Source organism: Plecotus auritus (genome assembly GCF_963455305.1).
Source record: "Plecotus auritus genome assembly, chromosome: 8".
NCBI classification, from domain to species: domain Eukaryota; kingdom Metazoa; phylum Chordata; class Mammalia; order Chiroptera; family Vespertilionidae; genus Plecotus; species Plecotus auritus.
In genome coordinates this window covers 104,128,367-104,154,177 of record NC_137782.1, presented here as the reverse complement: position 1 = coordinate 104,154,177, position 25,811 = coordinate 104,128,367, and the positions used below count along the sequence as shown (strand labels likewise).

The window sequence follows — 25,811 nt, the reverse complement described above, 5'->3', positions numbered from 1 at the left end:
GGGGCTGAGTGGGGCTGGGGCGGTGCGGCGCGCAGCTGTGAGCTCTACGCTCTCGGGGCTTTGGCGGGCGCCCACGCCCCTGTTCCTGTCCGCATGGAGCTGGGGGCCTCCGTGTTCTGGGCTCGCCCACAGGATGGCCCAGGGAACACCGAGGCCGAGCGGCAGGAAACCAGGACAGGGGCCGAGGCGGGGGCCCCCGGCCCTGGTGCGTTGAGAGCCCCCCTCTTCCTGCGCTGTCTCTACCTGATGGGCTTCCTGGTGAGTGCGGGGCTGGCGCCCGTGCAGACTGCTAACCTAGTTAGGGTGCTTTTTCTTGAAGCTCCGGGTGGTTGGGTTAACCTCAGAGGGCACCAGGTGTCTTGGAGTTTTGGCTAAGAAAAAATTCAGAGCCAAGATTCAAACATAAGCACACACACAAAGTTTATTTTAATGAGTAGCCACATGCCAGGGGGAGGAAAGGTCAAGGAAGTGTTCTGAACCTATGACCAGCGATATGAAAGGTCAGGGAGTCCTAACCGCTTGACCAGTGATATGCCAGGAGAGGAAAAGGTCACCCTAGGGGCAGGTCCCACCCTATGATACTTTCCCATTGTAGGCACGCCCCTGGTGACCTTCCCTACCGGACGTAATTACTGTTCCTACTCCGCCTGTCTAACTGCCTGCAAGGCTCAGCCAGGGCTGCGAACCTAAGTCCACCTGGTGGTGCCTCCCTACCAATCAAGCCTCTTGTGTCCCCAAACCCCCTTCATTCTGTACTTGGCCCCACCACTGATGGCCCTGGAGCCTTCACCCGGGCTTGGTCCCAACCTGATAGTTAAGCTCTCGAGCCTCCACAGAGGTAGATCCCAGGTGTTAGTTGACATGGCAGGTGCAAGGCATGCAAGGTGGAGAGCAGGCATTCCTGGGCAAGCTTGGCAGAGCCCCGCTGTGCAGTGGCTGCCTTAGGAACACACAGGTCTTTTTACCAGTCCAGGTCTGGGGAGTTGCTGTTGATGACCCCACCTGGCACATTTTCATTAAGGTTCCTGGTATACTGGAATGTTTAAAAATGCAAGTCACAGTGAATTATACACTTCTCCCTTTTGACAAACTGTTTATATGTTGTGGGGTGCAGGGCTTTGTCATAGTGTGTGTGTGTGTGTGTGTGTGTGTGTTCTGGTTTAATAGGACAGTTAACAATTTCATGTCTAATGGAAAGCTTAGAAGGCCGAGTATGTGGTGAGGTAAATTCATTCATCCACCCACTCATTTATTATTCATGGGATTTCTAGATTCCTGCTGTGTTTTAGGTGTGGGGAGCTCCCATTACTATATATACAACCTGTGCCTGGGAGAACTTATCGCCTTACTAGGAAGCTTGTGTTGGTAGTTTGTGGACCACTATCTGTAGGTAGCCCAGATCCACCTTTTCACTCCTCTGTTTCCAAGTTTAGACCTGGTTCAGTTGTCCTGGTTGTGAGCTAATCCAGCTTGGGACAGAGACCCAGTAGGATTTTCTCTTTTGGGCCTCAAACTGTCTTGACAACAAAAGGGTGCCTCCCTTGAGTTAGGACCTAAGTCACACTTAGCTAGTTGAGGAGCTGGGAGGCAGTCTGCCTCCCCTCATCAGTGCAAGGTGTTCAACAGCCCCAAAAGGCTTAATGTTGAATTCATAGCTGTTAAGACAATGAAAGCACATTTCCCATATTGCTGTAAGCACAGAACTGAGAGCCGGTCAGGGAGGACAGCTTTTCCGAGGGATCCCAGCCTCCCATTAAGATTGCAGCCACCCCCAGGCTTAATGCCCTTGAGTTCAGAGCCTGGCACTTCTTCTGACCCAGTTTCTTTCTTTTTCTTTTTTGTTTTGTTTTTAATTTATTGATTTTTTACAAAGAGAAAGGGAGAGGGATAGAGAGTTAGAAACATCGATGAGAGAAAAACATCAATCAACTGCCTCCTGCACACCCCCTACTGGGGATGTGCCTGAAACCAAGGTACATGCCCTTGAGCAGAATCGAACCTGGGCCCTTCAGTCCTCAGGCTGATGCTCTATCCACTGAGCCAAACCGGTTAGGGCCCAGTTTCTTAGTTGAGACTGAGGATGCAGGTTCCTCTTCCTCCTACCAATCCAGTCACACAAAATCCAAAATCATTGAGTGTGAGTGGTTCTTCAAATTTGGAAAGGGGGTTGGCCGCCATCCACCTTCTGATAGAAGATGGGGGCCCCAAGCTACTGCTACCCTACCTCAGATGGCATGCTGATCTGGTTCTGCCAGGTGGACAGGATTTGGACCCTCATCTAGAAAATCCACACCGGAATTCAGAGAATTTTGGAAACCAACATGACCTAGAATTCAACATAGTTTGAGATTGTTCCTGATGGTTGGCCATGGGATTCAGATTTGCAATCAGAGCTCCTCATATGCTGTCTGCATGGCAAGCCTAATCTGGCAGACCTGATGTAAAAGTTTAATTTTAATAATTAACACAAGAGAATCATCAGGTCTCTAATATCTTCAGGGAAAATGTAAGATTTCCCCAAAGTTAAAAGTTGGTATTTTTAAAATGGAAAGTGTTGTTAACAAAATATTTGCAACTTGAAGCACCTAATGGCTATGTTAGGTAACAGCTAAGGAATATTATACATATCTTAGTTATGGTTTTTAATACAGAAATGTGAAGACCCCTAAGACTTTTGGGAAAATGATTTCCAATTGGGAGAGGAAATGAACAAGTTAAAGAATTCATTTGCGCAAATGTTCTGTTTTCAGCTCTCCGTCTGCTAGGTTTTAGTTGGTGTAGAAAGGAAGTCTAAGATGAGGAGGTCCTTCATGGTCAGCACACTAAGGTACTGCTAGGACCTACGATTTCAGTCTCTTCTTCCCTCCAGGTGCCTGGGAGATTTGTATTTCATTTCATCATCTTTAGTCAGGTGAGGATTCATTTTTAAAAGATCCCAAAACCCTGTAATGTATTCATCAGTTTGCATTGAGATGTAGATGTTTTGTGGAAGGGTTAAATGGCCCCTTCTCACCTGGTTTCCAGGTCCCAACTTTGAAGTTCCCTTTTCTATTAAACTAGGAGACAATTTTAGAGCAGAACTTCCTCAGAGGAAGGAGCTACAGCCAGCATCCTTGGGAAAAGATAATATTTTTCAGGCTCACAAATACTAAAATAATACTAATCACCCATATTGCTTATGAGTCTATGTTTTTATATCTATCTTCCATAGATGTTGGCCTACCTACTGAAATATTTCTCTCCCAGCCCTTATTTAGAATAACCATTCCAATATTAAATACAAACAGTACTGGGAATTTTTTTGGATAACATATCTTGTTGGATAGTTGAGTTTCCTTGTATTAAAGATCCAGAAAATGTATTTTGAGTATTTTAAATGATATAAAACATCAGTAGGCTGATGAGACAAAGCTGACAGTAAAGCCCCCCAAAAGTTGGCTCGGACTCAAAAGAAATTTTAAGTGCATTAGTGTCCCCTTACTGGTAGCTTTGTTTTCCATGATTTCAGTTACCTATGGTCAACATTGGTCCAAAAAAATTTAAGTGGAAAAATCCAGATGTAAGTTGCACACCGTTTAAAATCTCCCGCTGTCCCTCTTTGTCCAGGCCTGGCCGTGAAGCGTCCCATTGTCCTGTGCGTCCACGCTGGACATTGCACCTTTCCGTTAGTCACTTGGTAGCCTTCTCAGGTATCAGGATGACACAGTGCTTGTGTTCAGGTCACTGTCATAGTAGCCCAGTGCTACGTCACAATGCCTTCAATCCCGCCTCACTTCATCTCACACAGGCATTATACCATCCCTCAGCAGCACAGGAAGAAGGGTGGGCAAGAGTAATCAGATGTTTATAGAGAGACAGCATCACATCCCCTTTATTACAATGTATTGTTATCATTGTTCTGCTCTATTAGTTACTGTTGTTCATCTCTTACTGGGCCTGATTTAGAAATTAAACTTGATCATAGGATGCATGGATAGGAGGACATATCTAGGTGTGGGCACTCTGGTTTCATGCCCTCTTGGGGCGCATCCCCCGAGGATAAGGGAGCACTACTGTAATCTTCAAACCAAATCAGTGCGCCATAGTCCTGATAGTGTAGGTTTATGAGCTATTTAAGGTCACTGGATATTATATTTATATGGCTATCTAAAGCTATAACCATGGGAAAAACACTGAAAAGTGTATTGGGAAGTTTATGTTTCTATAATTAGATGAATGTATTGCTGCCAAGAGAGGCAGGGAGTGAGAGATGAATTATTGGGCTGAAAAAAAAAACACAACTTTTTCAAGTATTTCTGTTTAGGATTACAAGAAAAGATATTCAGGTTGACTATAAAAGACACTGTGTGCTGTGTGTGTGTTGTAGCACATAACCAAGTGAAGTATGAATGAGAATGACATTTAAAGGAAAAATTAACAATCTGTTAAATAAAAAAGGATCAATACTTATTCTCAGAACTGAAGAGAAAATATGTTTGAGCTTGTATTGTGGGTCAACTTTTCTCAGCCACTGTCTCTTAATGTGCATCATGTTTCTGCCAGGCAGGTGACAGCAGTGATGCTTGGTAGCATTAAATAACTTCCCAAGGACACAAGCTTCTTAGTAAGTGGAGGAGCTGGAGCTGAGAACTGTCTGTCTGATCCCAGAGCGCACGCACTCTCTGTGACGTAGCTGCAGAGTGTGACCTTGCGTTAACACACCAGCCTCTCGCTTCACGGAGACTTGCTTTTCAGCATTACCTTGTTAGGCTGTAAGCCACAGGTCAGTTACCTTCCCTAGCTGCAGGAGGAAATATGTATTATTAAGTATGTGCTGCTTTGTCAAGAAACACACATCACCCCTACCCTACCTCCTTTCTCACTTTATTGCTCACAAAAATTGTTTTGTTTTCTTATTGGAAGGACTTCTTATTGGAAGGGTTAAATGGCCCCTTCTCGAATATTAAAGATCAGTTACAGAGACGCTGAAGTTAACCTGGATTCTAGGTCAGGGTGGCCCGCACATTTACAGGTAGCCTCTACTACAGCATATTGTATTTGGATCTTTGATAACTTGGATCTGATGAGTATAGCATAGGGAATGCACTTAGGATTTCTTATTTGCTCAGTTTTAGATAGCAGTCCTATTTGGAAAATCAGTGTATAGTTAGGATCGCCACTTTAAAAACACCCAGACTTGTTTCTCATTAGAGTTAATCAGTGCTCTGTTGTTCAGGATTTGTTTGGTGTCAGCATGGTAGTGCCTTTATTGAGCCTTCACGTCAAGTCTCTTGGAGCAAGTCCCATCGTTGCTGGAATAGCAGGTGAGTGAATGCACTGCACATTTTCAGAGCGTGGCACTTTACATCCCTGGACTGAGTACCTGAAAGCAAATCAGCCTTCTAGCTAATTGCTACTCAAAAGTAAATGGAAAATGCTATGAAATAAATTCTCAGAATATTTTAATCATCTTTTCCTAGACCTCCTATGTACTGAGAAGCTTTGAGACATTCAGAAAGGGGATGTGGGGCAAGCCTTCCCAAATCAGTTGCAAACTTCCCACACCAGCACCAGCACGTTAGAGTGCTATGAGGTGTTTACACCTGTGTGCCAGTCTCCATCCAGGCATCACTGATGTTCCAGAGAGGCAGGAACTAGCAGGGCTTTGGACTGTGCTGACTAATGAAAAATTAAGGCTTCTAGTCCCTGATCATTCACAAGCTCAATAAGAAGGTGTTTGGGGACAGTTTTGGATGCAATATTCAGTAAGCCCTGGCCCATGCCAGCGTTGTATTCCCTCAGAAAGGGTATCTGGAATTATACTGGACCAGCTGGCAGCACAAGGGTTTTATGAAGAGCAAACACAAGGGTTTTATTTATGAGACATGTTATGTGATGTAATGGGGGTCAAAGCACTCTATAAACTTTGTAAGTTCTTTAAAAAATGAAAGCACCTTGAGAAAACAGATGCGTGTGCATGTGCTGATGTTAACAGCTGAAGATGTGGTAGACTACCAGGTTCGGCTCTGCTCCCCTCGGCTTTGCTTCGTCTCCGGGAACCTCACACGGAGGAAGGACTGTCTCAAGGTCCTAAGGGAACTTGCCTGTAGTCTCTCTTCTGCTTACTTTTCATTTTATTTTGAAGACCTTTTATTACTAATTAGATTACTTACACTCTTCCAATTGAAAAAAATTGTGGGGTGATTTCTTTTTTGAAATGATCTTTTTTCCTGATGTTTTTCTGTTAATTTCTGTGCATCATCACCCATTGTTCAGTTTTGCGAGGGTCTGGCTGATCTGGCTCTTGGTGTTGATGTTTTGCAGGCTCCTCCTATGGCATCTTGCAGCTCTTGTCTAGCACACCCATGGTAAGTTACCTTCCATCTGGCAACGCGGCTGGCAAGCAGGCTTATGCCCTCTGAGTGTACCCAGCGCCGCAGCTGCAAAGTCGGGACTGGGGGCTTCCAAAAGTGGGTGTGCAGATGATTGGGAGATCCCTGCGTTAGATCAGAAGGTTCCTTCAGTCACCTCCCTTCCTCGTTGGACCCCGGGGTACCAGAGTCGATGGCTTCTGGAAGAAGCACCTTGAATCAGAATGAGATCCCACTTTTAAATTGTGCCATGTCCTTCCCATGATTCCCTGCTGACCTTTGACTGGGAAAGAGAATGGTTATTACCAATTTTAGCATTTGTTTCAACTAATTGACAATAATCAAATCTAGCCATGCTTCTAGGGTTCTGTTTGAAGTTGTGCGTCTTGAACTACGTGGTTTGTTAATTCTAAAACTGAAGTGTGCAGACAGGAGCCATTTGGAGGGTTGATGTCTGCCTACAGTGTGGGGTGGAAGTAGCCAGAGCTGTCACTCCCATTGGGCCACTCATTGTTTGAAATTCTGAATTCTTAGCTGAGCCTCCCCTTCTCCTTTCTGACCTGCATGCTGCCGCTCTGGTCTTAGCCTCGGTGTCCAGTGGTCTAGGAATGCCAGGCAAAACTGCCAGGCTAGTCCACGGATTGATCAGCTGTGACCTTGGTTAGTGAACACGGAGTATGGAACTGTGCTTCCCAAGAGCAGCTTACACATAAAATGTGTTTTAAAAAAGAAAAGAAATTTGGTCAGATTTTGTAATGAATTCTTTGGAAAGTAAATAGCTACTCCCTGATTTATCTTATTTTCAAGTCTTTCATAGATTAAATTTGTATAACAATAATAATTTTATTCTCATTTAACCTTTACAATGACCCAGCAATTTATCTCCCTTTATTATACAGGAGGAAATTAAGACTCACAAACATGAAATAATTTGACAAAGTGACCTCATCTTATACCCAGACTTTAAGCCTGGGTTCTTTTCTCCCTAAAAGTCTTGGCCTTAAAGATCCAAAAGTGTAAGCAGATAACCAGCCTCAGGTTGCACAGCGGACGGTGTGCTTGCTTGTAGGGCAGCATGGTCCCTGGGAAAGAATTTGCATATGCTTAGTAAACGGCTTCTCTTTTTATTTGGAAACTCACTGCCCAAATACTTGCTAGTGTGTATGTTAGCCTCCAGTGGCGGGTGGGAGTGAGTGGTGAGCAGCCAGTGCCTCCTGCTGGGTTCTGATGGTCTGAGTGAAGAGCATTGGCAAGTGGAGCACTGGCAAGTGTGAGAGCAGTTGGTGACTGAAATTTTATCACAGCCGTGGCCCAACCCTCTTTTTCAAGTAAGCCTTTGCTTTATCATATTTGCACTTACAAAGCACATTTCATAAACCTAGCTGTAATGTCTATAGAGAATCTCCTTAGAAATCATTCACGTGAAATACCAAATAAACATTTTCTTGTCAACCGATGCTTTTATAAATCTTTAATAAGTTTTTTAGAAACCTTTTAATTTTAAAAAGAAGACTTTATGAAGAAAATTCTGTGTCAGATTTGACTAATAATTTTAATATATCTATTTTAATAAAAATGACTAGTGTCTATTAAGTACTTACTCTGTGTCAGACCCTGTGCTGAGCGCTTGATTTCATTCAGCCCTCTGCTGACAGCCACGTCTCTGGAGGTCCTGGGGCTTTAACGACTGACTTTACATAAAGCACTGAGCCACCGTGGAGGGGGAAAGACTCCCCAAGGCAGATACTATTATTATTCCTAATTTACAGATAGAGAAGCAGGGCCCGCAACCTGCCGCAGTGGGTGATATGTCTGTGGCATGTGGAATGGTAAGAGATCAGGTTGCATCCAGACGCTGAGCGCAGGGCCCTGGCGTACCTGCCAGATCACAGCACTGCCCTGCGAACACAGGAGGGAAGTGTGGAGAATTCTGAAATGAGAACTAGGGAAGAAGTTAACAGTATTTTAGAATATTTACCCTTAAATTTTTTATAAACACATATGTCCTCTGTAAAAAGATCTTTTGTGTGTTTTTTTAGAAAAATATAAACAAATATAAAAGTGCGGGAAGGGCAGGACAGAGATGGCTGCTGCTGGCAAGGCAGAGAGGTAGGCTGGGTGTCGGTGTTGGTGTGGCGGCTCCTTGGCAAGGGTGGGGGAGTCATTGAGCAGCCTGAAGGGTAAAGAAACAGGAGGCTGTGGACCACCTTCTAGCCAGTGCCAGGCCACGTGGCCGGAGCCCTGCCCTTGACCTTTCTCTGGCAGTGCTCTGTGGCTCTGAGTATTTAGTGATTTTATTCTGACACTTCTTACAAACAAAACCTCACCCAGAACCTCGGTATCTAAACCGGCTCAGTGTGGCAGCGCTGTAGCCCTGCTGGGCTCCTCAGTCAGGCGTGTGTCTGTCTGCACAGCACTTCCAGCGTATAAAGAGGGAAACGTGCCGCTGGCTGCCCAGGCTGGCAGGAGTCTGAGGAGCTGCTGGAGACCAGCGCGCGTTGTCTTGCCCAGCTTCCTTACTAGGCAGCAGCTCAGCCTCATGAATGGTGGGCAGGGCCTCAGCAGGAGAGGAAAGGAGGAAGAGGAGACTGCCAGTACCCTCCCCACCTCTAAAGAATATTCTCAGAAGCCTAACCAATCGCTTCTGGTTGCATCTCTGAAGGCAGGGCCTCTAGCTACTGGGAGGTGTGTTTTGGGTTAGCTGTTGCTGTGGAGACGGAACACAGGGAATTGAAGGATGAGCTGGGAAGGCTCCTGAGACATCTGTGACCCTCCCCGCACCACCCCCCAGAGTCCATATCAAACTTAAAAGCCTCTACACAGCAAAAGAAACAATCATGATGGAAAAGGCCACTCGAATGGAAAAAAAATATTTGCAAACCATATATCTCCTAAGGATTAATATTCAAATATATAAAGACCTTACACAACTGAATAGCAGAAAAAGAAATAATCTAATTAAGAAGTTGGCAAATGATCTGAATAAATGGTAAAGGTGTTCAACATCACTAATCATTAGGGAAATACATCAAAACTGCAATGAGGCATCACTGCACACCTGTTAGGATGGCTTTCACCTAAAACACAAGATAAATGATGGTGAGGATGTGGAGAAAAGGAAACCCTCGTGCACTGTTGGTGGGGATGCAGATTGATGCAGCCACTGTGGGAAACCGTGTGGAGGTTGCTCAAGAAATTAAAAATAGAACACGTGTATGATCCAGCAATTCTACTTGTATATCCAAAGGAAATGAAATCACTATGTCAAAGAGATCCTTGCACCCCCATGTTCACTGCAGCTATATTTACAACAGCCAAGACATGGAGACAGTTTTTGTCCATCAAGAGATGAATGGATAAAGAAAATGTGGTCTGTATATGCACAGTAGATGCTGTTGGTGCAAAGAGGGGAATCCTGCCATCTGTAACCACATGGATAGGCCTAAGGGCATTCTGCTAAGTAAGTAAGACCAAGGAAGACAGCTACTGTATGATCTCCCTTCTATGTTGAATCTATAAACAAAGTCATTTTTGAATGAGATTTTTAACAGATCAGATTTGTGATAACCAAAGGCAGGGGCGAGCAAATTGAGTGAAGGTGTTCAAAAGGTACAAACTTCAGTTATAAGTAAGTACTAGGGATGTACTGTGCAGCATGGTGACTGTAGTTAACATTGCTGAATGATGTATTTGAAAGTTGTTATGAGTAAATTCTAAAAGTTCTCATCACAAGGAAAAAACATTTTTCATTTTTACTTATATCTATTTAAGATAACGGGTGTTAAATTTATTATGGGAATCATTTTGCAGTATATGTAAGCCATATGGGTTGACAAAATTAATAAGCCCTGGCCTGTGTTGCTAAAGCATCACCCGCATACCAAAGGGTTGCAGGTTCGATTCCCAGTCAAGCATACATGCCTGGGTTTCAGGTTCACTCCCCACCCTTAGGGCATGTGTGGGAAGCAACCAGTTGTGTCTCTTACATCGATGTTTCTCTCTCTGTTTCCCCCCCCCACCCCCCTTAGCAATCCCTCCCTTCCATTTTCTGAAAAGCAATGGGAAAAATACCCTCAGGTGAGGATTAACAGACCAAAAAAATTAATGATAAAATCCATGGTTGTCATGATGTTAGAAAATAGACACTCTTAAGCAAAAAAAAAAGGGGGGGGGATACAAATTTTTAATGGCATAGAATAATGTTTGAGATTTATTGTTAAGTGGAAAAACAAGTTACAAAATACAGTATGCTATATTTTGTTAGAAATATCATTTGTAGATTTGGGAATTGTGAAGCATTTTTATATTCATTTTGTTTTTTAGTATTTCCTAAATTTCTAAATTGAATATTGCTACTGAGGAGATGTGTAAAATGATAATGAAGATAAAAATGAGCCTTGGCTGGTGTGTCTGAGCAGTTAGAGCACCCCCACTGAAGGGTCACGGGTTCAAATCCTGATGAAGGGCATGTATCTGGGTTGCAGGTTCAAACCCCAGCCCTGGGGTGTTCAGGACGCAACCAATCAGCAGGTTGCAGGTTTGGTCCCCATTTAGGGCTCGTACGGGAGGCAGATGATTGATGTTTCTCTCTCTCTCTCTCTCTCTCTCTCTCTCTCTCTCTCTCTCTCTCTCTCTCTTCCCCCCTCTCTCCCTCTCTCCCTCTCTCTCTGCCCCCCCTCCCTCTCTAAAAATCAGTGAAACATATCCTTGGGTGAGGATTTAGGGGGGAAAAAAGAGAGAGAGAAAAAGCTATGTTGTATTTCCCACTCAACTTGTGGAAGACCAAAGAAAATACTCTGACAAATGACATAATAGAATTAAGCACCTAAGGATCTTAGCCCCAATGCCCTGCTATCTTCCACTGGTTTGCATTTGGGGGCATTTCCAAGGTGGTGATTTTATGGTGAATCAAAGGACTGTTTGTGTTTCTTGCTTCTTCAGGGCTGCTGGAGTGATGTGATTGGAAGACGGTTTTCCTTGCTGGTGTGCATTCTCTGCAGTGCCCTGGGTTATCTTATTCTTGGAGTATCTACCAACATGTTCCTGTTTGTCCTCGCTAGAGTCTCTGTGGGTGAGTTCTTACCCCTGTGTGTGTTTTCCTTCAAAATAAGTCACTGTCCCTCAGTGAGCTTATAGTTTTGAAGTTGGGCTTCCTGATTTCAAATTGATCCTGACCACTATAGCTTTCCTGCCGCCTTCTGTAAAGCTGGCCGTTGCTCTGTGGGGGGAATGCTAGGGTTATGATGTAGTGGCTCAGTGGTTAGTTTTGTTCCAGACTGCTCCTGAATATTTCTTCCATTTTTGAAATAGCTTTTATTTGTCCATCATTAAAATATTTTTTCATTCTTTGAAATACTACCTGTGAATGCTGGGTGTTGAGATGGGTAGGTAGTTACTCTTAATTCCCTCTTTGCCTTTTTGGTGACTAGAGCCGTGGATTTTGTGTTTCTTTCTCACTTTACTCATGAGAGCACTGACAGGTTCTGCTACTCTGATGGACAAGTCTTAAACCCATGCTGTTTGTTGTTGTTGTTTATTTAAGAAAATGGTTTATGAATGCCTTTGCTCTAAATGTGATCAGTCATCCTAACAAGCACCACTATCACACACAAAATCCAGCTGACAGCTGTTTCACATGCACCTGGTGTCCAAGTTATTTTATGTTCTTGGTTCGGGTGGCAGTGTGTCCTTGTACAGTATAATACACTCCACCATTTAATGGTAAGGCTGTTCAGAATTCAAAAGGAACTGATGAGAGATAAATAGTGTAACTGGAACCAAGATTTGACCACCTGCTGCCACAAAAGCCAAATTTGTGAGACAGGTGCTGGTGGAAAAGGAAAGTGGTTTTTCAACTGCTAGACACTTGAGAAGATGGGGAACACTTGTCACAAAGCCATTGCAACATCTCACTCAGTGCAGGCAGAGGTTTTTATAAGGAGGGAGAAGGAAAGCAGAACAAAGAAATCACGGGGAAGGGGTTGAAAAGTTCTCTGTGGGCAGGCCAGCACAGTCCATCCCGATAAGGACCATGAAACTGGTCATGTGATGGACTGGTGTGCATCGTCCTGGTCTTTGTCATCCTGGGTCTATGTCATCTGGTTCTGTGGTTGAAGGTCAGCAAATCTCCCAGAACTGGGATGACTCAAGATTGGAGTCTGCATCTTCTGAGGTTAGTTCCTAGGATTCTTACACAAACATGCTGTTCATCTACACGCTACATATTAGTCAGAGTCAGCATTCACAGAGACAGTCACAAGAATGATGGGGCGGGTGACAATTCCCCACTGTACAATAATACCTATATATTTGTTACAAAATGTGTAGAGATTTATGTGGAGGATGATAATGTTAATGTCAACCAACCTGGTTTGAGTAGTGATATACAACTGCTTCCTTCCGGGAGATCACTGGAAACCACTGTGTTCCATCATGGTTAGGAGCAATCAGGCAGACCTGCCAGCAGCATTTATTAGTAGGACCTACTATCTATAATAATAAAAGCCTAAGCGACCATTGCAACCGAACGGACTCCCGAACTGGCTGCGTGAGGCAACTAGGCCAGCAGGGGGGTTAGTGAGGGGCAACCAAGTGACTGAGCAGCAGCCTGCATGGGACGACCAGGCCAGCAGGGGGGTTAGTGAGAGGTGACCAAACGACTGAACAGTAGACTGCGTGGGGTAACCAGGCCCGCAGGGGGGGCAGTTGGGTGTGACCAGGCTGGCAGGGGGGCAGTGAAGGGTGACCAGGCCAGCAGATGGGGGCAGTTGGGGGTGACCAGGCCAGCAGGGGGGCAGTAAGGGGCAACCAGGCCATCGGGTAGGCAGTTAGGGCCAACTAGGCCAGCGGCAGGGGTGCAGTTGGGGGCGATCAGACTGGCGGGGGGGGGGCAGTTGGGTGACCAGGCCAACAAGGGGGGCAGTTAGGGGCAATCAGGCAGGCAGGCAGGTGAGCAGTTAGGAGCCAGTGGTCCCAGATTGTGAGAGGGATGTCCGACTGCCAGTTTAGGCCCGACTCTGGGCCTAAACCGGCAGTCAGACATCCCCCGAGGGATCCTGGATTGGAGAGGGTGCAGGCGGGCTGAGGGGACCCCCGCCCCCCGTGCACGAATTTCGTGCACTGGGCCTCTAGTGTCTTAATAAAATTAGTGGGCAACCTAGGTCACCAGAATTCACCAGTCTGTTTATGAGTGTGTTTGTTCAATGTGTGGGTGCATACAAGTCAAATACATCAGTAGAAGTAAAGTCATATCACAGCTTTCAGTTTGTATAGTCAACAGTTTCACAAGCCTCTTGCTAGTAGAAAATCAGTGGTATCATCATATCTTTATGTTTTTACTCACTCCCTGTCATTCTTCCCTGCTCTGTTTCTCTCCATAGCACTTAACTTATAGAGATATGGAAGCTCTGTGAGGACAGGTTATTTGTCTTTTCCCTGCCTTTCTGTTCCTTGCATTACCCTCAGGGTCAAGGTTCATGCTGGATATATAGTAGGCATGCAGAAAATGTTTATTCCCTGAGTTTATGAATAATGAAGGATAACTTTCTATATAGAAGCCACCATGAATTGTACTTGGATCACAGAGATGACTGGAGACACTGGGATGTCCTGATGGGAGGTGGGTGGGAAGCTGAGGATTCAGGAGCTTGGTTGCCAGAGACAAGGTGACCAGCCAGGATGGTGGGCTAAACCAGGAGTCCATCACGGTGGCGGGGAACATGTGGCCTTAGAGGTTCAAAGAAAATGGATGGAAACCCCATCAGGGATAGAGGTGAAGCCCCTGCTTTTAATGTGGAATATGTTACTTGTCTCCTTGCAGGTATCTTTAAACATACACTCTCCATTTCAAGGGCTATGCTTTCTGATCTGGTTCCAGAGAAGGAGCGGCCATTAGTCATTGGACAGTTAAATACAGCGTCTAGTGTGGGCTTCATCTTGGGCCCCATGGTCGGTGGCTATCTTAGTGAATTAGACGATGGATTTTGTCTAACATGCTTCATCTGTTTCTCTGTCTTCATTCTCAATGCTGGTAAGTTGCCATTTAATTATGAAAAGACTGATTTATTCATTCATACTGACTGATCTACCTACTTTTATCTCCTTATAATAATTTTTTTTCTTAGAGTAGGTAGGTTCATTATTCAGAAATGAAAAACGTGCCACCCCTATGCAGACCCCCTGTGGCTCCTCCTGCTAAGGCATGGCTCCTCTCCCAGCCTCACAGTGCTGCCCTTCCCCGTTTTCCTCCAGGTGCTTCCCCACACTGGCTTCCTGGTCGACCTCACACAAACCAGGCTTACTCCCACAGGAGGGCATTGCCACGTGCTCTCTCTTCCACCTGCAGAGTTCTTCGCACGTTTCTTCACTGGCTCTTTCTTGTCATCACGCAAGTTTAAAATGTTTGCTTCCTCAGAGAAGCTTTCTTTGATCGCATTGTCTAGAATAACTGTTATGTTTATAGCTCTTCTGAAATCGTATTACTAATGTGTTTTCTCCCCTCCCCCCAATACACACAATTAGAAAGTCAGCTCCACAAGAGCTTGTATTTGCTCACTGCCCAGAAAGGACAGGCACAGGTAGCCGATGTTCAGTGATATTTGATGAATAAAAGAATGCATGCTGGACAGGAGCCCCGTGGGTGCCCGGCCAGTTGCTTAAAGCCGAGAGGAGGAACCTCTTTGCCCAGAGACTGGTGCATGGCCAACGCTTAGATAAACAGCTTTATTAACAAGAGGGTTCATGCTATTCAGTTGTCCTAAATCTAATTATATTCTACTTTTCTTGATACTCATTTTGAAGACTTCAGGCTGAGTGATGAATTCCATGCTGGGTTGGGATGTCAGCCTCAAGAAGCAAAGTTCATGAGCTTACTAATCTCAGTCCTCATGGGAATGCTGTGTAGTTTTCTATCAGAAGTGTAACCTGTAACCTCAGCCAGAGAGGAGAGGTCTGATGGATCAGTGTGAGTCTAGATGAAATGGCTTTAAGCATATGACTGGTTGGTATGAACAGGTACCTTCTGATGTAAAGGAAGGTACATACGTGTGATCACTCGAAGTCAGAAGTGAGTGTATAAACAAGGATCATGAGTATGGCATTCTGTTTTGGAGTTTTCAGTGATAGTGCTATTTAATGTTTTCCCAAACCGAAGCCTGTGAGTGGACCTGAGTCAGTGAGGAATGCATTCAGCTGCCAGTTCCCCAACTCCCATTGCTTAAAGTGATAGGGATTTATTTTTCCCAGTTAAGACCTGTGGGGTCACAGGCTGCAGCTGATGCAGAGACATTCAGGGGAGGAGGGAGAGTGAGGGGTGGGCATAGACAGTGTCCACGGAGACATGCAGGGGAGGAGAGAGAGTGAGGGGTGGGCACAGACAAGTGTCCACAGAGACATGCAGGGGAGGAGGGAGAGTGAGGGGTGGGCACAGACAGTGTCCACAGATACATGCAGGGGAGGAGGGAGAAGGGGACACAGTGTCCACAGAGACATGCAGGGGAGGAGGGAGAGTGAGGGGTGGGCACAGACAGTGTCCACAGATACATGCAGGGGAGGAGGGAGAGGGGACACAGTGTCCACAGAGACATGCAGGGGAGGAGGGAGAGGGGACACAGCGTTGCACAGCGTGCTGGGCCTTGCAGGGCGGTGAGCAATGTATGGCTGTCATCTCAATCCGTTTTGTCATACTTTTATCCTCAACGAGGCCGTTTTCCTCAATCCAACCCCTTCTTATGTCCTTGCTCTGATCTGCCACTTCCCTGACAATGACTTGTTTTCTCCTGGGTAAGAACTCAGGCTCCGGTCTGAGGGATTGGGCGCAGTCCCCGCTCCGCCCTGCTCAGTGTGGGCCTTAGCTGGGTTGTCTCCGTCTCCTCGTCGGAGCTGGAGAAACAGCCCCCGTGGATTTGTTTGAGAACGAGTCGAGGTTGGCGCAGAAGCAGTTTACCCTTCCCCCCCCCCTGCGGTGCACATGGTAACCACTCAGTAAATGCCAGTTGCTGTCATCATTATATTTTTACTAGTGGCCCAGTGCACGAAATTCGTGCACATTAAAAGGGGATTAATTAGAGGAAATAATTTAATATTGCTATTTGCCCTTTCTCTATAATAGAAGTGTCAGAGATGAAAGAAAAGTAGTAAAATGTATATGAAAACCTTCCTCCTGTCAGAGTCTAGGGTGCACCACAGGACCCAGAGTCAAGACCCCGCCCACCCACATGCGCCTCAAAATCGCATGAGACCCAGACCCAGCCACCACCCCTCCATCATTGGGATAGATCCAGACCTGGCTAATCCTACCCTTGTCAAGCCTCGCTGGGCAGGGAACGTAACCTCAGGTCCCTTGGCCCGGCGCTAGGACGGGGGGTGTGGCCTGAGGTCCCCCAGCCCATACTGGGGTTGGGGGACATGTCTTGAGGTCCCCCGTCAAACCCTGCCGCCAGGTGTGGGACATGGCCTGAGATCCCCTGTCAAGCCCCACTGGGTGGGGGGCATGGCCTGAGGTCCCCCGTCAAGCCCCGCCAGGCGGGGGGGCGCAGCCTCAGGTCCCCTGGCCCGGCACCGGGACGGGGGAACAGCCTCAGGTCCCCTGTCAAGCCCCATCGGCAGGGGGGTACAGCCTCAGGTCCCCCCTGGGCGGGGGGCGCGGCCTGAGTTCCCCTGACCCAGCACTGGGGGTGCACCTTGAGGTCCCCTGTCAAGCCCCGCCAGGCAGGGGGCGCAGCCTCAGGTCCCCTGGCTCAGTGCTGGGGTTGGGGGGTGCAGCCTGAGGTCCCCTGGCCTGGTGCCAGGGTGGGGGCCATGGCCTGAAGTCTTCTCTCAAGCCCAACCTGGTGAGGGGCATGGCCTGAGGTCCCCCGGCCTGGCGCTGGGGCCGGGGAGCAGCCTGAGGTCCCCTAGCCCAGCACCAGGACGGGAAGTGCACCTTGAGGTCCCCCATCAGACCCTGCCGGGTGTGGAAGGCGGCCTGAGGTCCCCTGTCAAGCCCCATGGGGGCAGGGGAGGGCGTAGCCTCAGGTCCCTGCTGATTGCTTGTTAAGGCTCCTTATGGGAACTTGGCCTCAGCTGTGGGTGCAGCCATCTTTGTGACGGAGTGATGGTTAATTAGCATATTCCCTCTTTATTAGATAGGATAGGATTATTATTTAATTGTACTTCTAGTCCATTAGCGACAGTTCTTCACTTCTTATCAGGATTCTGTGAGCTGTTCCAGGGAACTGGCATACATAAGAGCAAGGGAGAAGTCCAGGCCTACTCTCTCACGTGATCAGCTTTCTGTCCTAAACTAATGCCTGGCTAATCGGCCACTTACACTGTGATTGGAGAATGCACACCGCAGACGCAGCTTGGGAACAGCAGGAAGCAGCCCTGACCAGCTGCCACGTGTGCTGAAGGAATGAAAACCACAGGGATGAGTTAGGAAACGGGTCCTAGGTGGTGAACTTGAGTTCAGTTTTAAGAAAACTTGGGGCAGGGACTGGCACGAAGTCACTGTACTGGATGGCATGGGATCATACAGCGGAGGCCAGACCAGCCTGTCATGTGGGGGCAGAGGACATTAGCTGAGCAGGGACAGAGCTGCTGGGTAAGGGTGTCATGGGCGATAGGAATGGTGCCCCCAGAGGTTGTGACGTGAGACTTGCAAAAGCGCAGATCCAAGCAGGTGCTTCCTGATGGGCCGTTGGTGCGGGAACCCTGGCCACGCCCTGCCAAGGCTGGCTGGCCTAGCACCCTCTGCCTCCCCCAGCATAGCGCTGACCCTGCAATGGAATTGCCCTTTGCATGTCCGCACCCCCTCAGGTTTAAGTTCCTTGGGGACAGGGATTGTACAGGCCTGGCCTTGTATGTGAATGTCGTTGCCAGCACGGGATTCAGCGTTTAGAAGCATGAATATTCAGTGTGGGGTGGGTGGTCAGATGGTGGATAGTCAGAATTAGCAAAGTAGTGAGAGAAGAACTTAAATGTAAAGCCTGAGAACTTAGATATGAAATGGTGGGATATAGGAAACCCTCATCAGCTCTTGAGCTGGGGAAAAATAGTATTAGGGTGAATTGCAGAATACTGATATTAATATGGAGTAGAAGTAGCTGTGGGAATGGTCAAAAACTGGATTCAAGAATACAGATGAATAAATCTGCTAATAAAAACTGCAATAGTGACCTAATACAGTCATTGCCTGTCCCCGTGGGAGGCGAGTGTGACCGTGAAGTCAGCCCACTTTAACAGACTTGCATTTCAACAGGTCTCGTTTGGCTGTTTCCATGGAGTGAAGTAAGTGTCCATACAAAGAGCAGCCTGCGATTGGGTGAGAACCATGCCCCTTTGGGAAAGAGCGACTGTACCCTGCAGGAGGCGAGCCTCGGGCCTGAGAGTGTGGAGGGCGAGAAGGCCCGCAGGCCCTGGGCGGAGGGCGTGGTCGCGCTGCGGCGCCTGAAGAGCCTGGTGTTCTCTGAGATGTGGGACGTGTTTCTGGTGCGCTTGCTGATGGCCTTGGCGGTCATGCTGTACTATAGTAATTTTGTCTTGGCCTTTGAGGAGCGTTTCGGGGTGCGGCCCAAGGTGACGGGCTACCTCATCAGCTACAGCAGCGCCCTGGGGGCCCTGGCCGGCCTGGTCCTGGGGCCGGTTCTGCGGCTGTACAGGCACAACTCCCCCAGGCTGCTGCTGCACTCCAGCGCACTCACCTTCCTGCTGCTGCTGCTCTTCTCCACGGCCCCCACCCTGGGCGCCGCAGTCGTCCCCTCCATGCTGCTGTCCTTCTCCACGGCTGTCGGCAGGACGTGCATCACAGACCTCCAGCTGGCTGCCGGCGGGGCCCAGGCCAGGGGCACCCTCATAGGCGTGGGGCAGTCTGTGACGGCCGTGGGCCGGGTCATTGCCCCCCTCCTCTCCGGAGTTGCCCAGGAGTTCAGCCCTTGTGGCCCCCCCAGTCTGGGGGCTGCGTTAGCATTGGTGGCTGTTTTCATAATGTTGCTGAACAAACCTCGTTATGGTGGGGATGGGAGCGGCAGATTAAAAAGTGAATAGAATGGATTTGGACAACACAAGCAAAATCCGAGGGTGTGAGTGGGGACAGAGGCCAGGTGAGAGGGTGCATTGGGAAGGAAGGGTGAGTGTCTAAGAGACATTTCCATGCGGGTTCCTCCAGGTCAGCTCCAGCTCCGCGCCTAGGCCTGTGGGATGATCAGAGCTTATCAAGGGGATAGGAAAACAGGGATGGGATAAGAACCTGTGCAAGAAGGGCAGAGACCCAAGGGTTCCCTCCTCAATAAAAGCAGACTGCGGTCAGCTAGGACACCGTGCCTGTTCATTGTGTGAGCGAAGAGGGGCTTTTCTACTCTCTGACCCTGGAGATTGAAGGAGCTGCTGAAAGCCGGTCTGTCACTTCCTCAAGTCAGAACACAAGGTCATGGAAGCTGGTTCCACCTGGGACCTGGTTAAAAGTCAGATGCCAGCCTCAGCCCTAGAGACTGATCCTCGGGCCCTGGTGAGGCCAGACATCTGTCGCATTCGGTAAGTACCATGTGCAGTTCCTGGTGGAAGCAGAGAAAGGAGCTCTGAGGCTGGTTTTGATTAGAGTGAAACCCAGAGAGATGTGGCTGCCTTCATTAGGCGCTAATTCTCCCCTTTATTGGACTGGACTTCCCCAGCTCGCACTGTAGCCCCTAACACTGGTGCAGAATCAGTGTCAGGTGTTACGCCTTCTCAGGGGACTTAATTCTGCAGTGTCTTGTGTTGAAGGTCATTTCCTTTATTTTGCTGTCACACCTGTGAACAGAAGAGCTGTTTTTCTCCAGGGACATGGTTTGGTGAGCCTTTTCCAGGGCCTAGACGGCTGCCATTCCAAGATCAGTGCCCAAGGGGTGAGGGCCTGTTATGCCCAGATTTCGTGATCCCCAAAGACCACGAGGGAGCCGAGTCCGATGCAAAAGCAAAGAGCCTTTTAATCGAGCTAGCTCGAGCTCAGTCCCACACACACACACACACCGGTGCAGCGGCGAGGTGGAGAGAGAGAGAGAGAGTCAGCCCCCAAACGCGCTGATTTATAGGGGGCCTGGGAGAGGTAGGAGGGGTGAGGTAGTGTGGTCTCTGCTGATTGGTCGGGATCAGGTTGCACATGGGGCAGGGTGCGGCTTACCTTCCCCTTGCATTTCTATTGGCTAATCCAAAAGTGTGGGTTGGGCTCTTGAAGAGGTTCTAGGGCAGGAACCTGACTCCACGAGGTGGAGGACATAGAACAAAAGGAACATGGAGTCTCCCCGCCCTTTCAGGCCCAGGGGCTCGCATGGCTCGGAGGAAGGCACTTGTGGGCACTGACTGTTTGGATGACAGCAGTCACTAATGAAAGTCATGTAGGTGCTCCCTCTCTTTCCTCACACAAACGACCCAAGTCCATCTTCTCAACCAGCCCACTAGGGTATAAGTCAGGGGTGGGCAAACTTTTTGACTCGAGGGCCACAATGGGTTCTTAAACTGGACTGGAGGGCCGGAACAAAAGCATGGATGGAGTGTTTGTGTGAACTAACATAAATTCAAAGTAAAGGAGCGGAGGGAAGAGCAAGAGAACCGGATAGAACAGCCGGATCCGGCCCGCGGGCCGTAGTTTGCCCATGGCTGGTATAAGTCCTGCTTTCGCCCCCACGCACAGAGAATTGTGAATAAGGTTCTAGCACACTTATTTTTATGGCTTTATTACTTATTATAGGCAAAGTTCTGTAGGTTTAGAACTTGGATATGGGGAAACTCAAATTTTTATGATAAAGAATCAGTTGGAATGTGAGGATCGTCCTCTCTCCTATCTAGCTGCAAGGGAAAGGTGGACTTTTTACTAAGCGTCGTCATGCTGACCCGCTCTGCAGTGCCCAGTGCCTTGAGGAGAGCGCACTAGGATGTACAGAGGCCTCCCCTGGAGTGACCAGCTCGCCACGCGGGCTAGACCGGAAGGCAGCAACCAGCCAAGCGCTCTGTAATGAAGGGGAATTTCTCTGGATTGTCTTTTCTCCACTCAGAAGTAGCAGGTTTCTTAGAAGCTTAAAGATAGCCTGGCTGTTATCTTTAAAACCACAGCACTTTATTTTTGAAGTTAAATACAAGCCTCTAAATTAATGAGGCTTACAGTTAGATACATGGAAACACTGAAAACCAGAGACGGCCTTGGAGAGAGACACTGCTGCACTGGGGATTCAGTTCTCGTTCACACGATGATTTTTAGATAAACATGGCCTTACAGCTCCTCTTAAGTGGCCGAATGTGCTGCTGCTGTGTGGGTGTGTTCTGGGGACCGGCAGTGCCAGGACCCCCTGGAACGTGCCTGCCTCCGACCTGCGGGGCCTTCCACAGGATGCCCACCGCTCTGTGTGCTCTGTGAAAACCACTGCTGGGACAGACAGGGTTTGGATACTAGATGGAATACGACCTCAGGGAAATTAAATCTGCTCAGTTAAAGTCCGTGTTGATTTGTTGTTTAAATCCTTTGGAGTAACATCTGTAACCCTTTTACATGGAATCGTACTTCAGAGGTGTGGGACCTCCTGCAGAGTTTATAAAGGAAGTGGCACCGCTTCAACCTGCAGCCACAGTTGGTAGGTGCTGGGAACAGCCGGGGTGGGTCCGAAGGCTGGCCTTGCCTGCAGAGGGAAGGGAAGGCGCGGCTTGGCCCTCGTGCCCAGAGGCCTGAGCAAAATCCAGAGGGAGCACGAAGCCTGGCCGCCAGGGTGCTCCCATCTCGGCTCAGGCCTCCTGGACCAGTGAGGTCTGGCAGGTTAGGCCTGGGGCAAACAGAGGGGCTGGAGTCAGTGGTCTCTGCCCGCTGCGTGTTAGACACGGGCGCCCAGGCCTGCCCTGACCCGGGGAACGGGCTCTGAGGGCCCGTGTTTGTAAGGATGGAGAATGGCGGGTGGGTCTGAAGGGCTCCCCCTACTCAGCCGGAGCTTCTCTGACAGGTGAGGGAGGGCCACTGAGGGTCCTGCCAGGCTGCTCCGTGGACAGTGATGTTTTAGAGATGCTCTGGCTGCAGCAGGAGGTGTGGAGGCCAAGAGGGAGCAGCCCCGTATGGAGCAGGACCCGGAGGTGGGGGTGGGGGCGGGGTGGGGAGGTCCTGGCCCTGGGACAGGGAAGGGGGGCACGATCCGGAAGGCCGGTGACTCTCAGGTGTGGCCTCTGGGGGGATTCTGGAAGGGGCGTGAGTGGCACCCAGGCACCTGGTCTGGGCACAGCTCAGGGATTTTAGAAAGGCCTTGGGCTGACTGGTTTGGCTCAGTGGATAGAGCATTGGCCTGTGGACTGAAGGGTCCCAGGTTCGATTCCGGTCAAGGGCATGTACCTTGGTTGGGCATGTACCTTGGTTGGGCATGTACCTTGGTTGCGGGCACATCCCCCCTATGCAGGAGGCAGCTGATCGATGTTTCTCTCTCATCGATGTTTCTAGCTCTCAATCCCTCTCCCTTCCTCTCTGTAAAAATCAGTAAAATATATATTTAAAAAAAAAAAAAAAAAAAAGGCCTTGGGGAACATGGAGCTCGTCCTGCCCGCCCGTGGACACCCGCAGAGGGCGTGCGGTGGCGCTGGGCTCTGGAGCTCAGAACACTAAGAGTTTTCTCTGAGGACCCGTCCCTGAAACACTGAGAGGGCCGTGCGTGGGGCGTTTCAGGCCAGCGGCTGCAAGAGGGGAGCGGTTCGCTGGATGCGCAGTGGGAGCCGCGGACCCCCTGGGGCTCACGTGGTCTCTCAGACTCAAACGGGGCGCCGCCCCCGCAGAAGGAGAGCGTGTGAGCAGCGCCTTGAGCTGGGAGCCGCTGGGCAGGGCCTGGTGTGTAATGCACCACGCTGAGAATCGGGGTTAGATCTGAAAAACAAAAAACAAACATAAACCCCTCTTCAGTCCTAAATTGCTTTTCCCTGAAGAATTTGCCGATTACGTGGTAATCATTTTTTTTATTAAAATCCCTTTAAAATTGTAATGAAATGTTATTTATTCTCGTTACTTTTTAGAAGCCATTCTTTTGTATTCTGTGTGTTTTAAAGCAGAATCCTGAAGTGCTTGAAAATCCCAACCCCCAGCACACAGCTCAGGTAAACCACAAGCCCAGTCTTCCAGGGACATGTGCTAGCGCCAGACATATACACAACCTGAAGTGAAGTCTACACTGCCGGCCAGCAGATGGGCTCAAGGTAACATGTCATTTCACACTAGGATTTATTTCTAATTAGGCACACAAATACTGAGTGACTTTAAAACATTACTTTACTCCAGATGTCTTGTTTTTCCCAAACGCATGGTCTAAACTCACCTTTTTATAGATAGTGTCTGAAAACAGTCACAAAATTTCTACTGTGTCCTGCTTCACCACATTGTAGGAAATAGCGCCAATTCTTACTTTGAAACGGCTGCTGCCAGCTTGTTCCTGGGGGAAGAGATCATAGAAGCACGAGAGAAGGCGTGTTCCTACTGCTAACTCAATGGCATGGAAGTGGACTGTAAGGCTCTTGTTCCAGCAAAGCCCTGTATTTTGATGACCCTAGTTTAAAACACGCCGCACATTAATACTAGTAAACAAAAACTTATTTGCCAAATCATACACTGCAGAGGACAAAAAAAGGAATTAAAATACCTAGTAATAGTTTAAATTTACCATATGGGATGAGAGATGATCTTTCTTCTGGCTTAGCAAAGAGTCTATTGTGTTTTGAATAGCTGGGACTCAAGTTTGTATGCAGACAGAATGACCTTTCCTGTGATAGCTCACCACCAAACCTACCCCGAGTTTGCTCAAGGTAACTGAAACCACGTTGTGGGAGCAAGTTCCTCGATCCTGCTGGACTGTGCCAGCTGTGGGAGCACAGGTCCTCAGAGGCTGGGCATTAGACGGAGAAGACATGAGCAGCCGTAGGCATATAAGAGAGGCTTTACTGCAGAACAAGCAGCCATTGCTAACAAAGAGCCAGCAGACAAAACAGTTCTTCCAAGTAGGCTCACAGGGCCGCTGCAACCAGGAGCCTCACAAAGCAGCCACGCCAAACAGGAGCTGTGGGAGCAGCGGCACACCAGCTGGTCCACACATCTTTATACCAACGTAGACAAAAGAGGCTTCTTGCCAAATAGTGACATCAGTATCTGGGTTAGAGAGAGGCACACCTGTGCAGTGCGTACAGTAAGATTGCTGTGTCCTTGCTTTTGCACCTACGTATGGCAACTTGGCCTTGAACGTCCAGCATACTCTGATTAGGGTTCCCACACATGAAATACCCAAAATGAACCTAATCCAATAAAGGCGTTCTTCTGTAGACCAGGCCGGGCCCTGTGGGTCTGTGTCATGGCGGGCTTGCTCTGTGCTTGGGGTGGAGGCCCAGGCCAGGGTATCCTGGAGGCTGACTTCGGACAGTGCCAGATGGTGATGTCGGGGCCAGGGTGAGCATTTTCTCCTGGCTCCCTTCAAAGCATGTTCACTGTGCCATTTCTAGCGACAGGACTTAGCTAGATGTCTGAGAGCCAGAGGCAGTTATGGAAGCAGATACAGTAAATGGTTGTGATCAAGTGACCCTAAAAGTTTGGTGGGTTGACACACAGCTCTGCATGATCTTTAAAAATCATTTGGTAGGACAGTGTGGGCATTATCCTGACTTTGTTGGTTGGCTTGAGAAGGCAGCATTTGCCCTTCAGAGCACACATTATCTTTCACCCAAGCGTCCCCTTACATATAGAGAAGTTAGGACCAATTGTAATCTTTATGCCTCTGATCAGGTTTTCTAACACAGTGATAGTGTTAACCTCATTTTAGATGTGCGTATTTGAGATGAAAAGAATTGAAATTTTTAATACTCTTCAAGTCTTATCTTTCATGACTTCCAGCCATCATGACCCCATTTTAGTACAAATGAGAGTGGTTTTGATACATAAACTAAAAAATTGGAATTTCTGGGACTGTCCTGGTATCATGTTATGTATTATTTTCTCCAAAAGTTATTAATTGCATATCCCCATGTGATTAAGATTTAAACTTTTGTACATTTCACAAGATCCAGGAAAAACCCTTCTCAGTGTAAATACATAAAATCCACTTGGCAAGTTGAGCCACTATGAGTCGGGTGAGAGAGCCTCGTGCACATTATGAATGTAGTGACCACTTGCAACCATGATGCAACAGGACCCAACTCAATAAAAAAGAGGAAACATTTGAATGTTTAGTTCAAGTTATTTTGTTACAGGACTGAAAGTCAGAAAAATCACCACAGGTGAGCTCGGCTTCTGTCCACTGGGCTTCTCCTGGGGAGACGTTGCCCAGGAGGGTCATGGCCGTAGCCCCTGTGAGGGACATACTGAAGGTCCTAGCTGGGCTCAGCCATTCCGAATAACAGGCTCTCTCTATTGAAAAGTCGATAACACGTTCATAGTCCATATGTTAACTCTACACAGAAAACTCAGTCTCTGACCATGCAGGTAGGAGAACTGACCCACAATTTATTGAC

At 48.1% G+C, this 25,811-nt stretch overlaps 1 protein-coding gene across 5 annotated transcripts; it reads left to right on the top strand.

The window, feature by feature from the left end:
* MFSD9 (major facilitator superfamily domain containing 9) lies at nucleotides 1-22,811 on the top strand. Of its 5 annotated transcripts, none has more exons than XM_080683005.1 (6): nucleotides 1-258; nucleotides 5,216-5,303; nucleotides 6,304-6,347; nucleotides 11,292-11,421; nucleotides 14,170-14,379; nucleotides 18,589-22,811. In XM_080683005.1, exons 1-6 carry the CDS (start codon nucleotides 94-96, stop codon nucleotides 19,371-19,373), a joined length of 1,422 nt encoding a protein of 473 aa, XP_080539131.1. In that variant the 5' UTR covers nucleotides 1-93; the 3' UTR covers nucleotides 19,374-22,811. The 5 variants fall into 5 exon arrangements, with proteins under 5 accessions (XP_080539131.1, XP_080539130.1, XP_080539132.1 ...); XM_080683004.1 differs by having other exon boundaries at nucleotides 5,201-5,303; XM_080683006.1 differs by having other exon boundaries at nucleotides 14,227-14,379; nucleotides 18,589-19,640.
* Nucleotides 22,812-25,811: the final 3,000 nt, after the last annotated feature.

What these genes read in the sequence shown, in the direction of transcription:
- MFSD9 (XM_080683004.1), top strand. Translation starts at nt 94, where the DNA reads ATGGAGCTGGGGGCCTCCGTGTTCTGGGCTCGCCCACAGGATGGCCCA. An exon ending in TCTTGTCTAGCACACCCATG is followed by an intron (nt 6,348 to 11,291) that starts GTAAGTTACCTT and finishes TTGCTTCTTCAG; the next exon opens with GGCTGCTGGAGTGATGTGAT. An exon ending in CCTCGCTAGAGTCTCTGTGG is followed by an intron (nt 11,422 to 14,169) that starts GTGAGTTCTTAC and finishes GTCTCCTTGCAG; the next exon opens with GTATCTTTAAACATACACTC.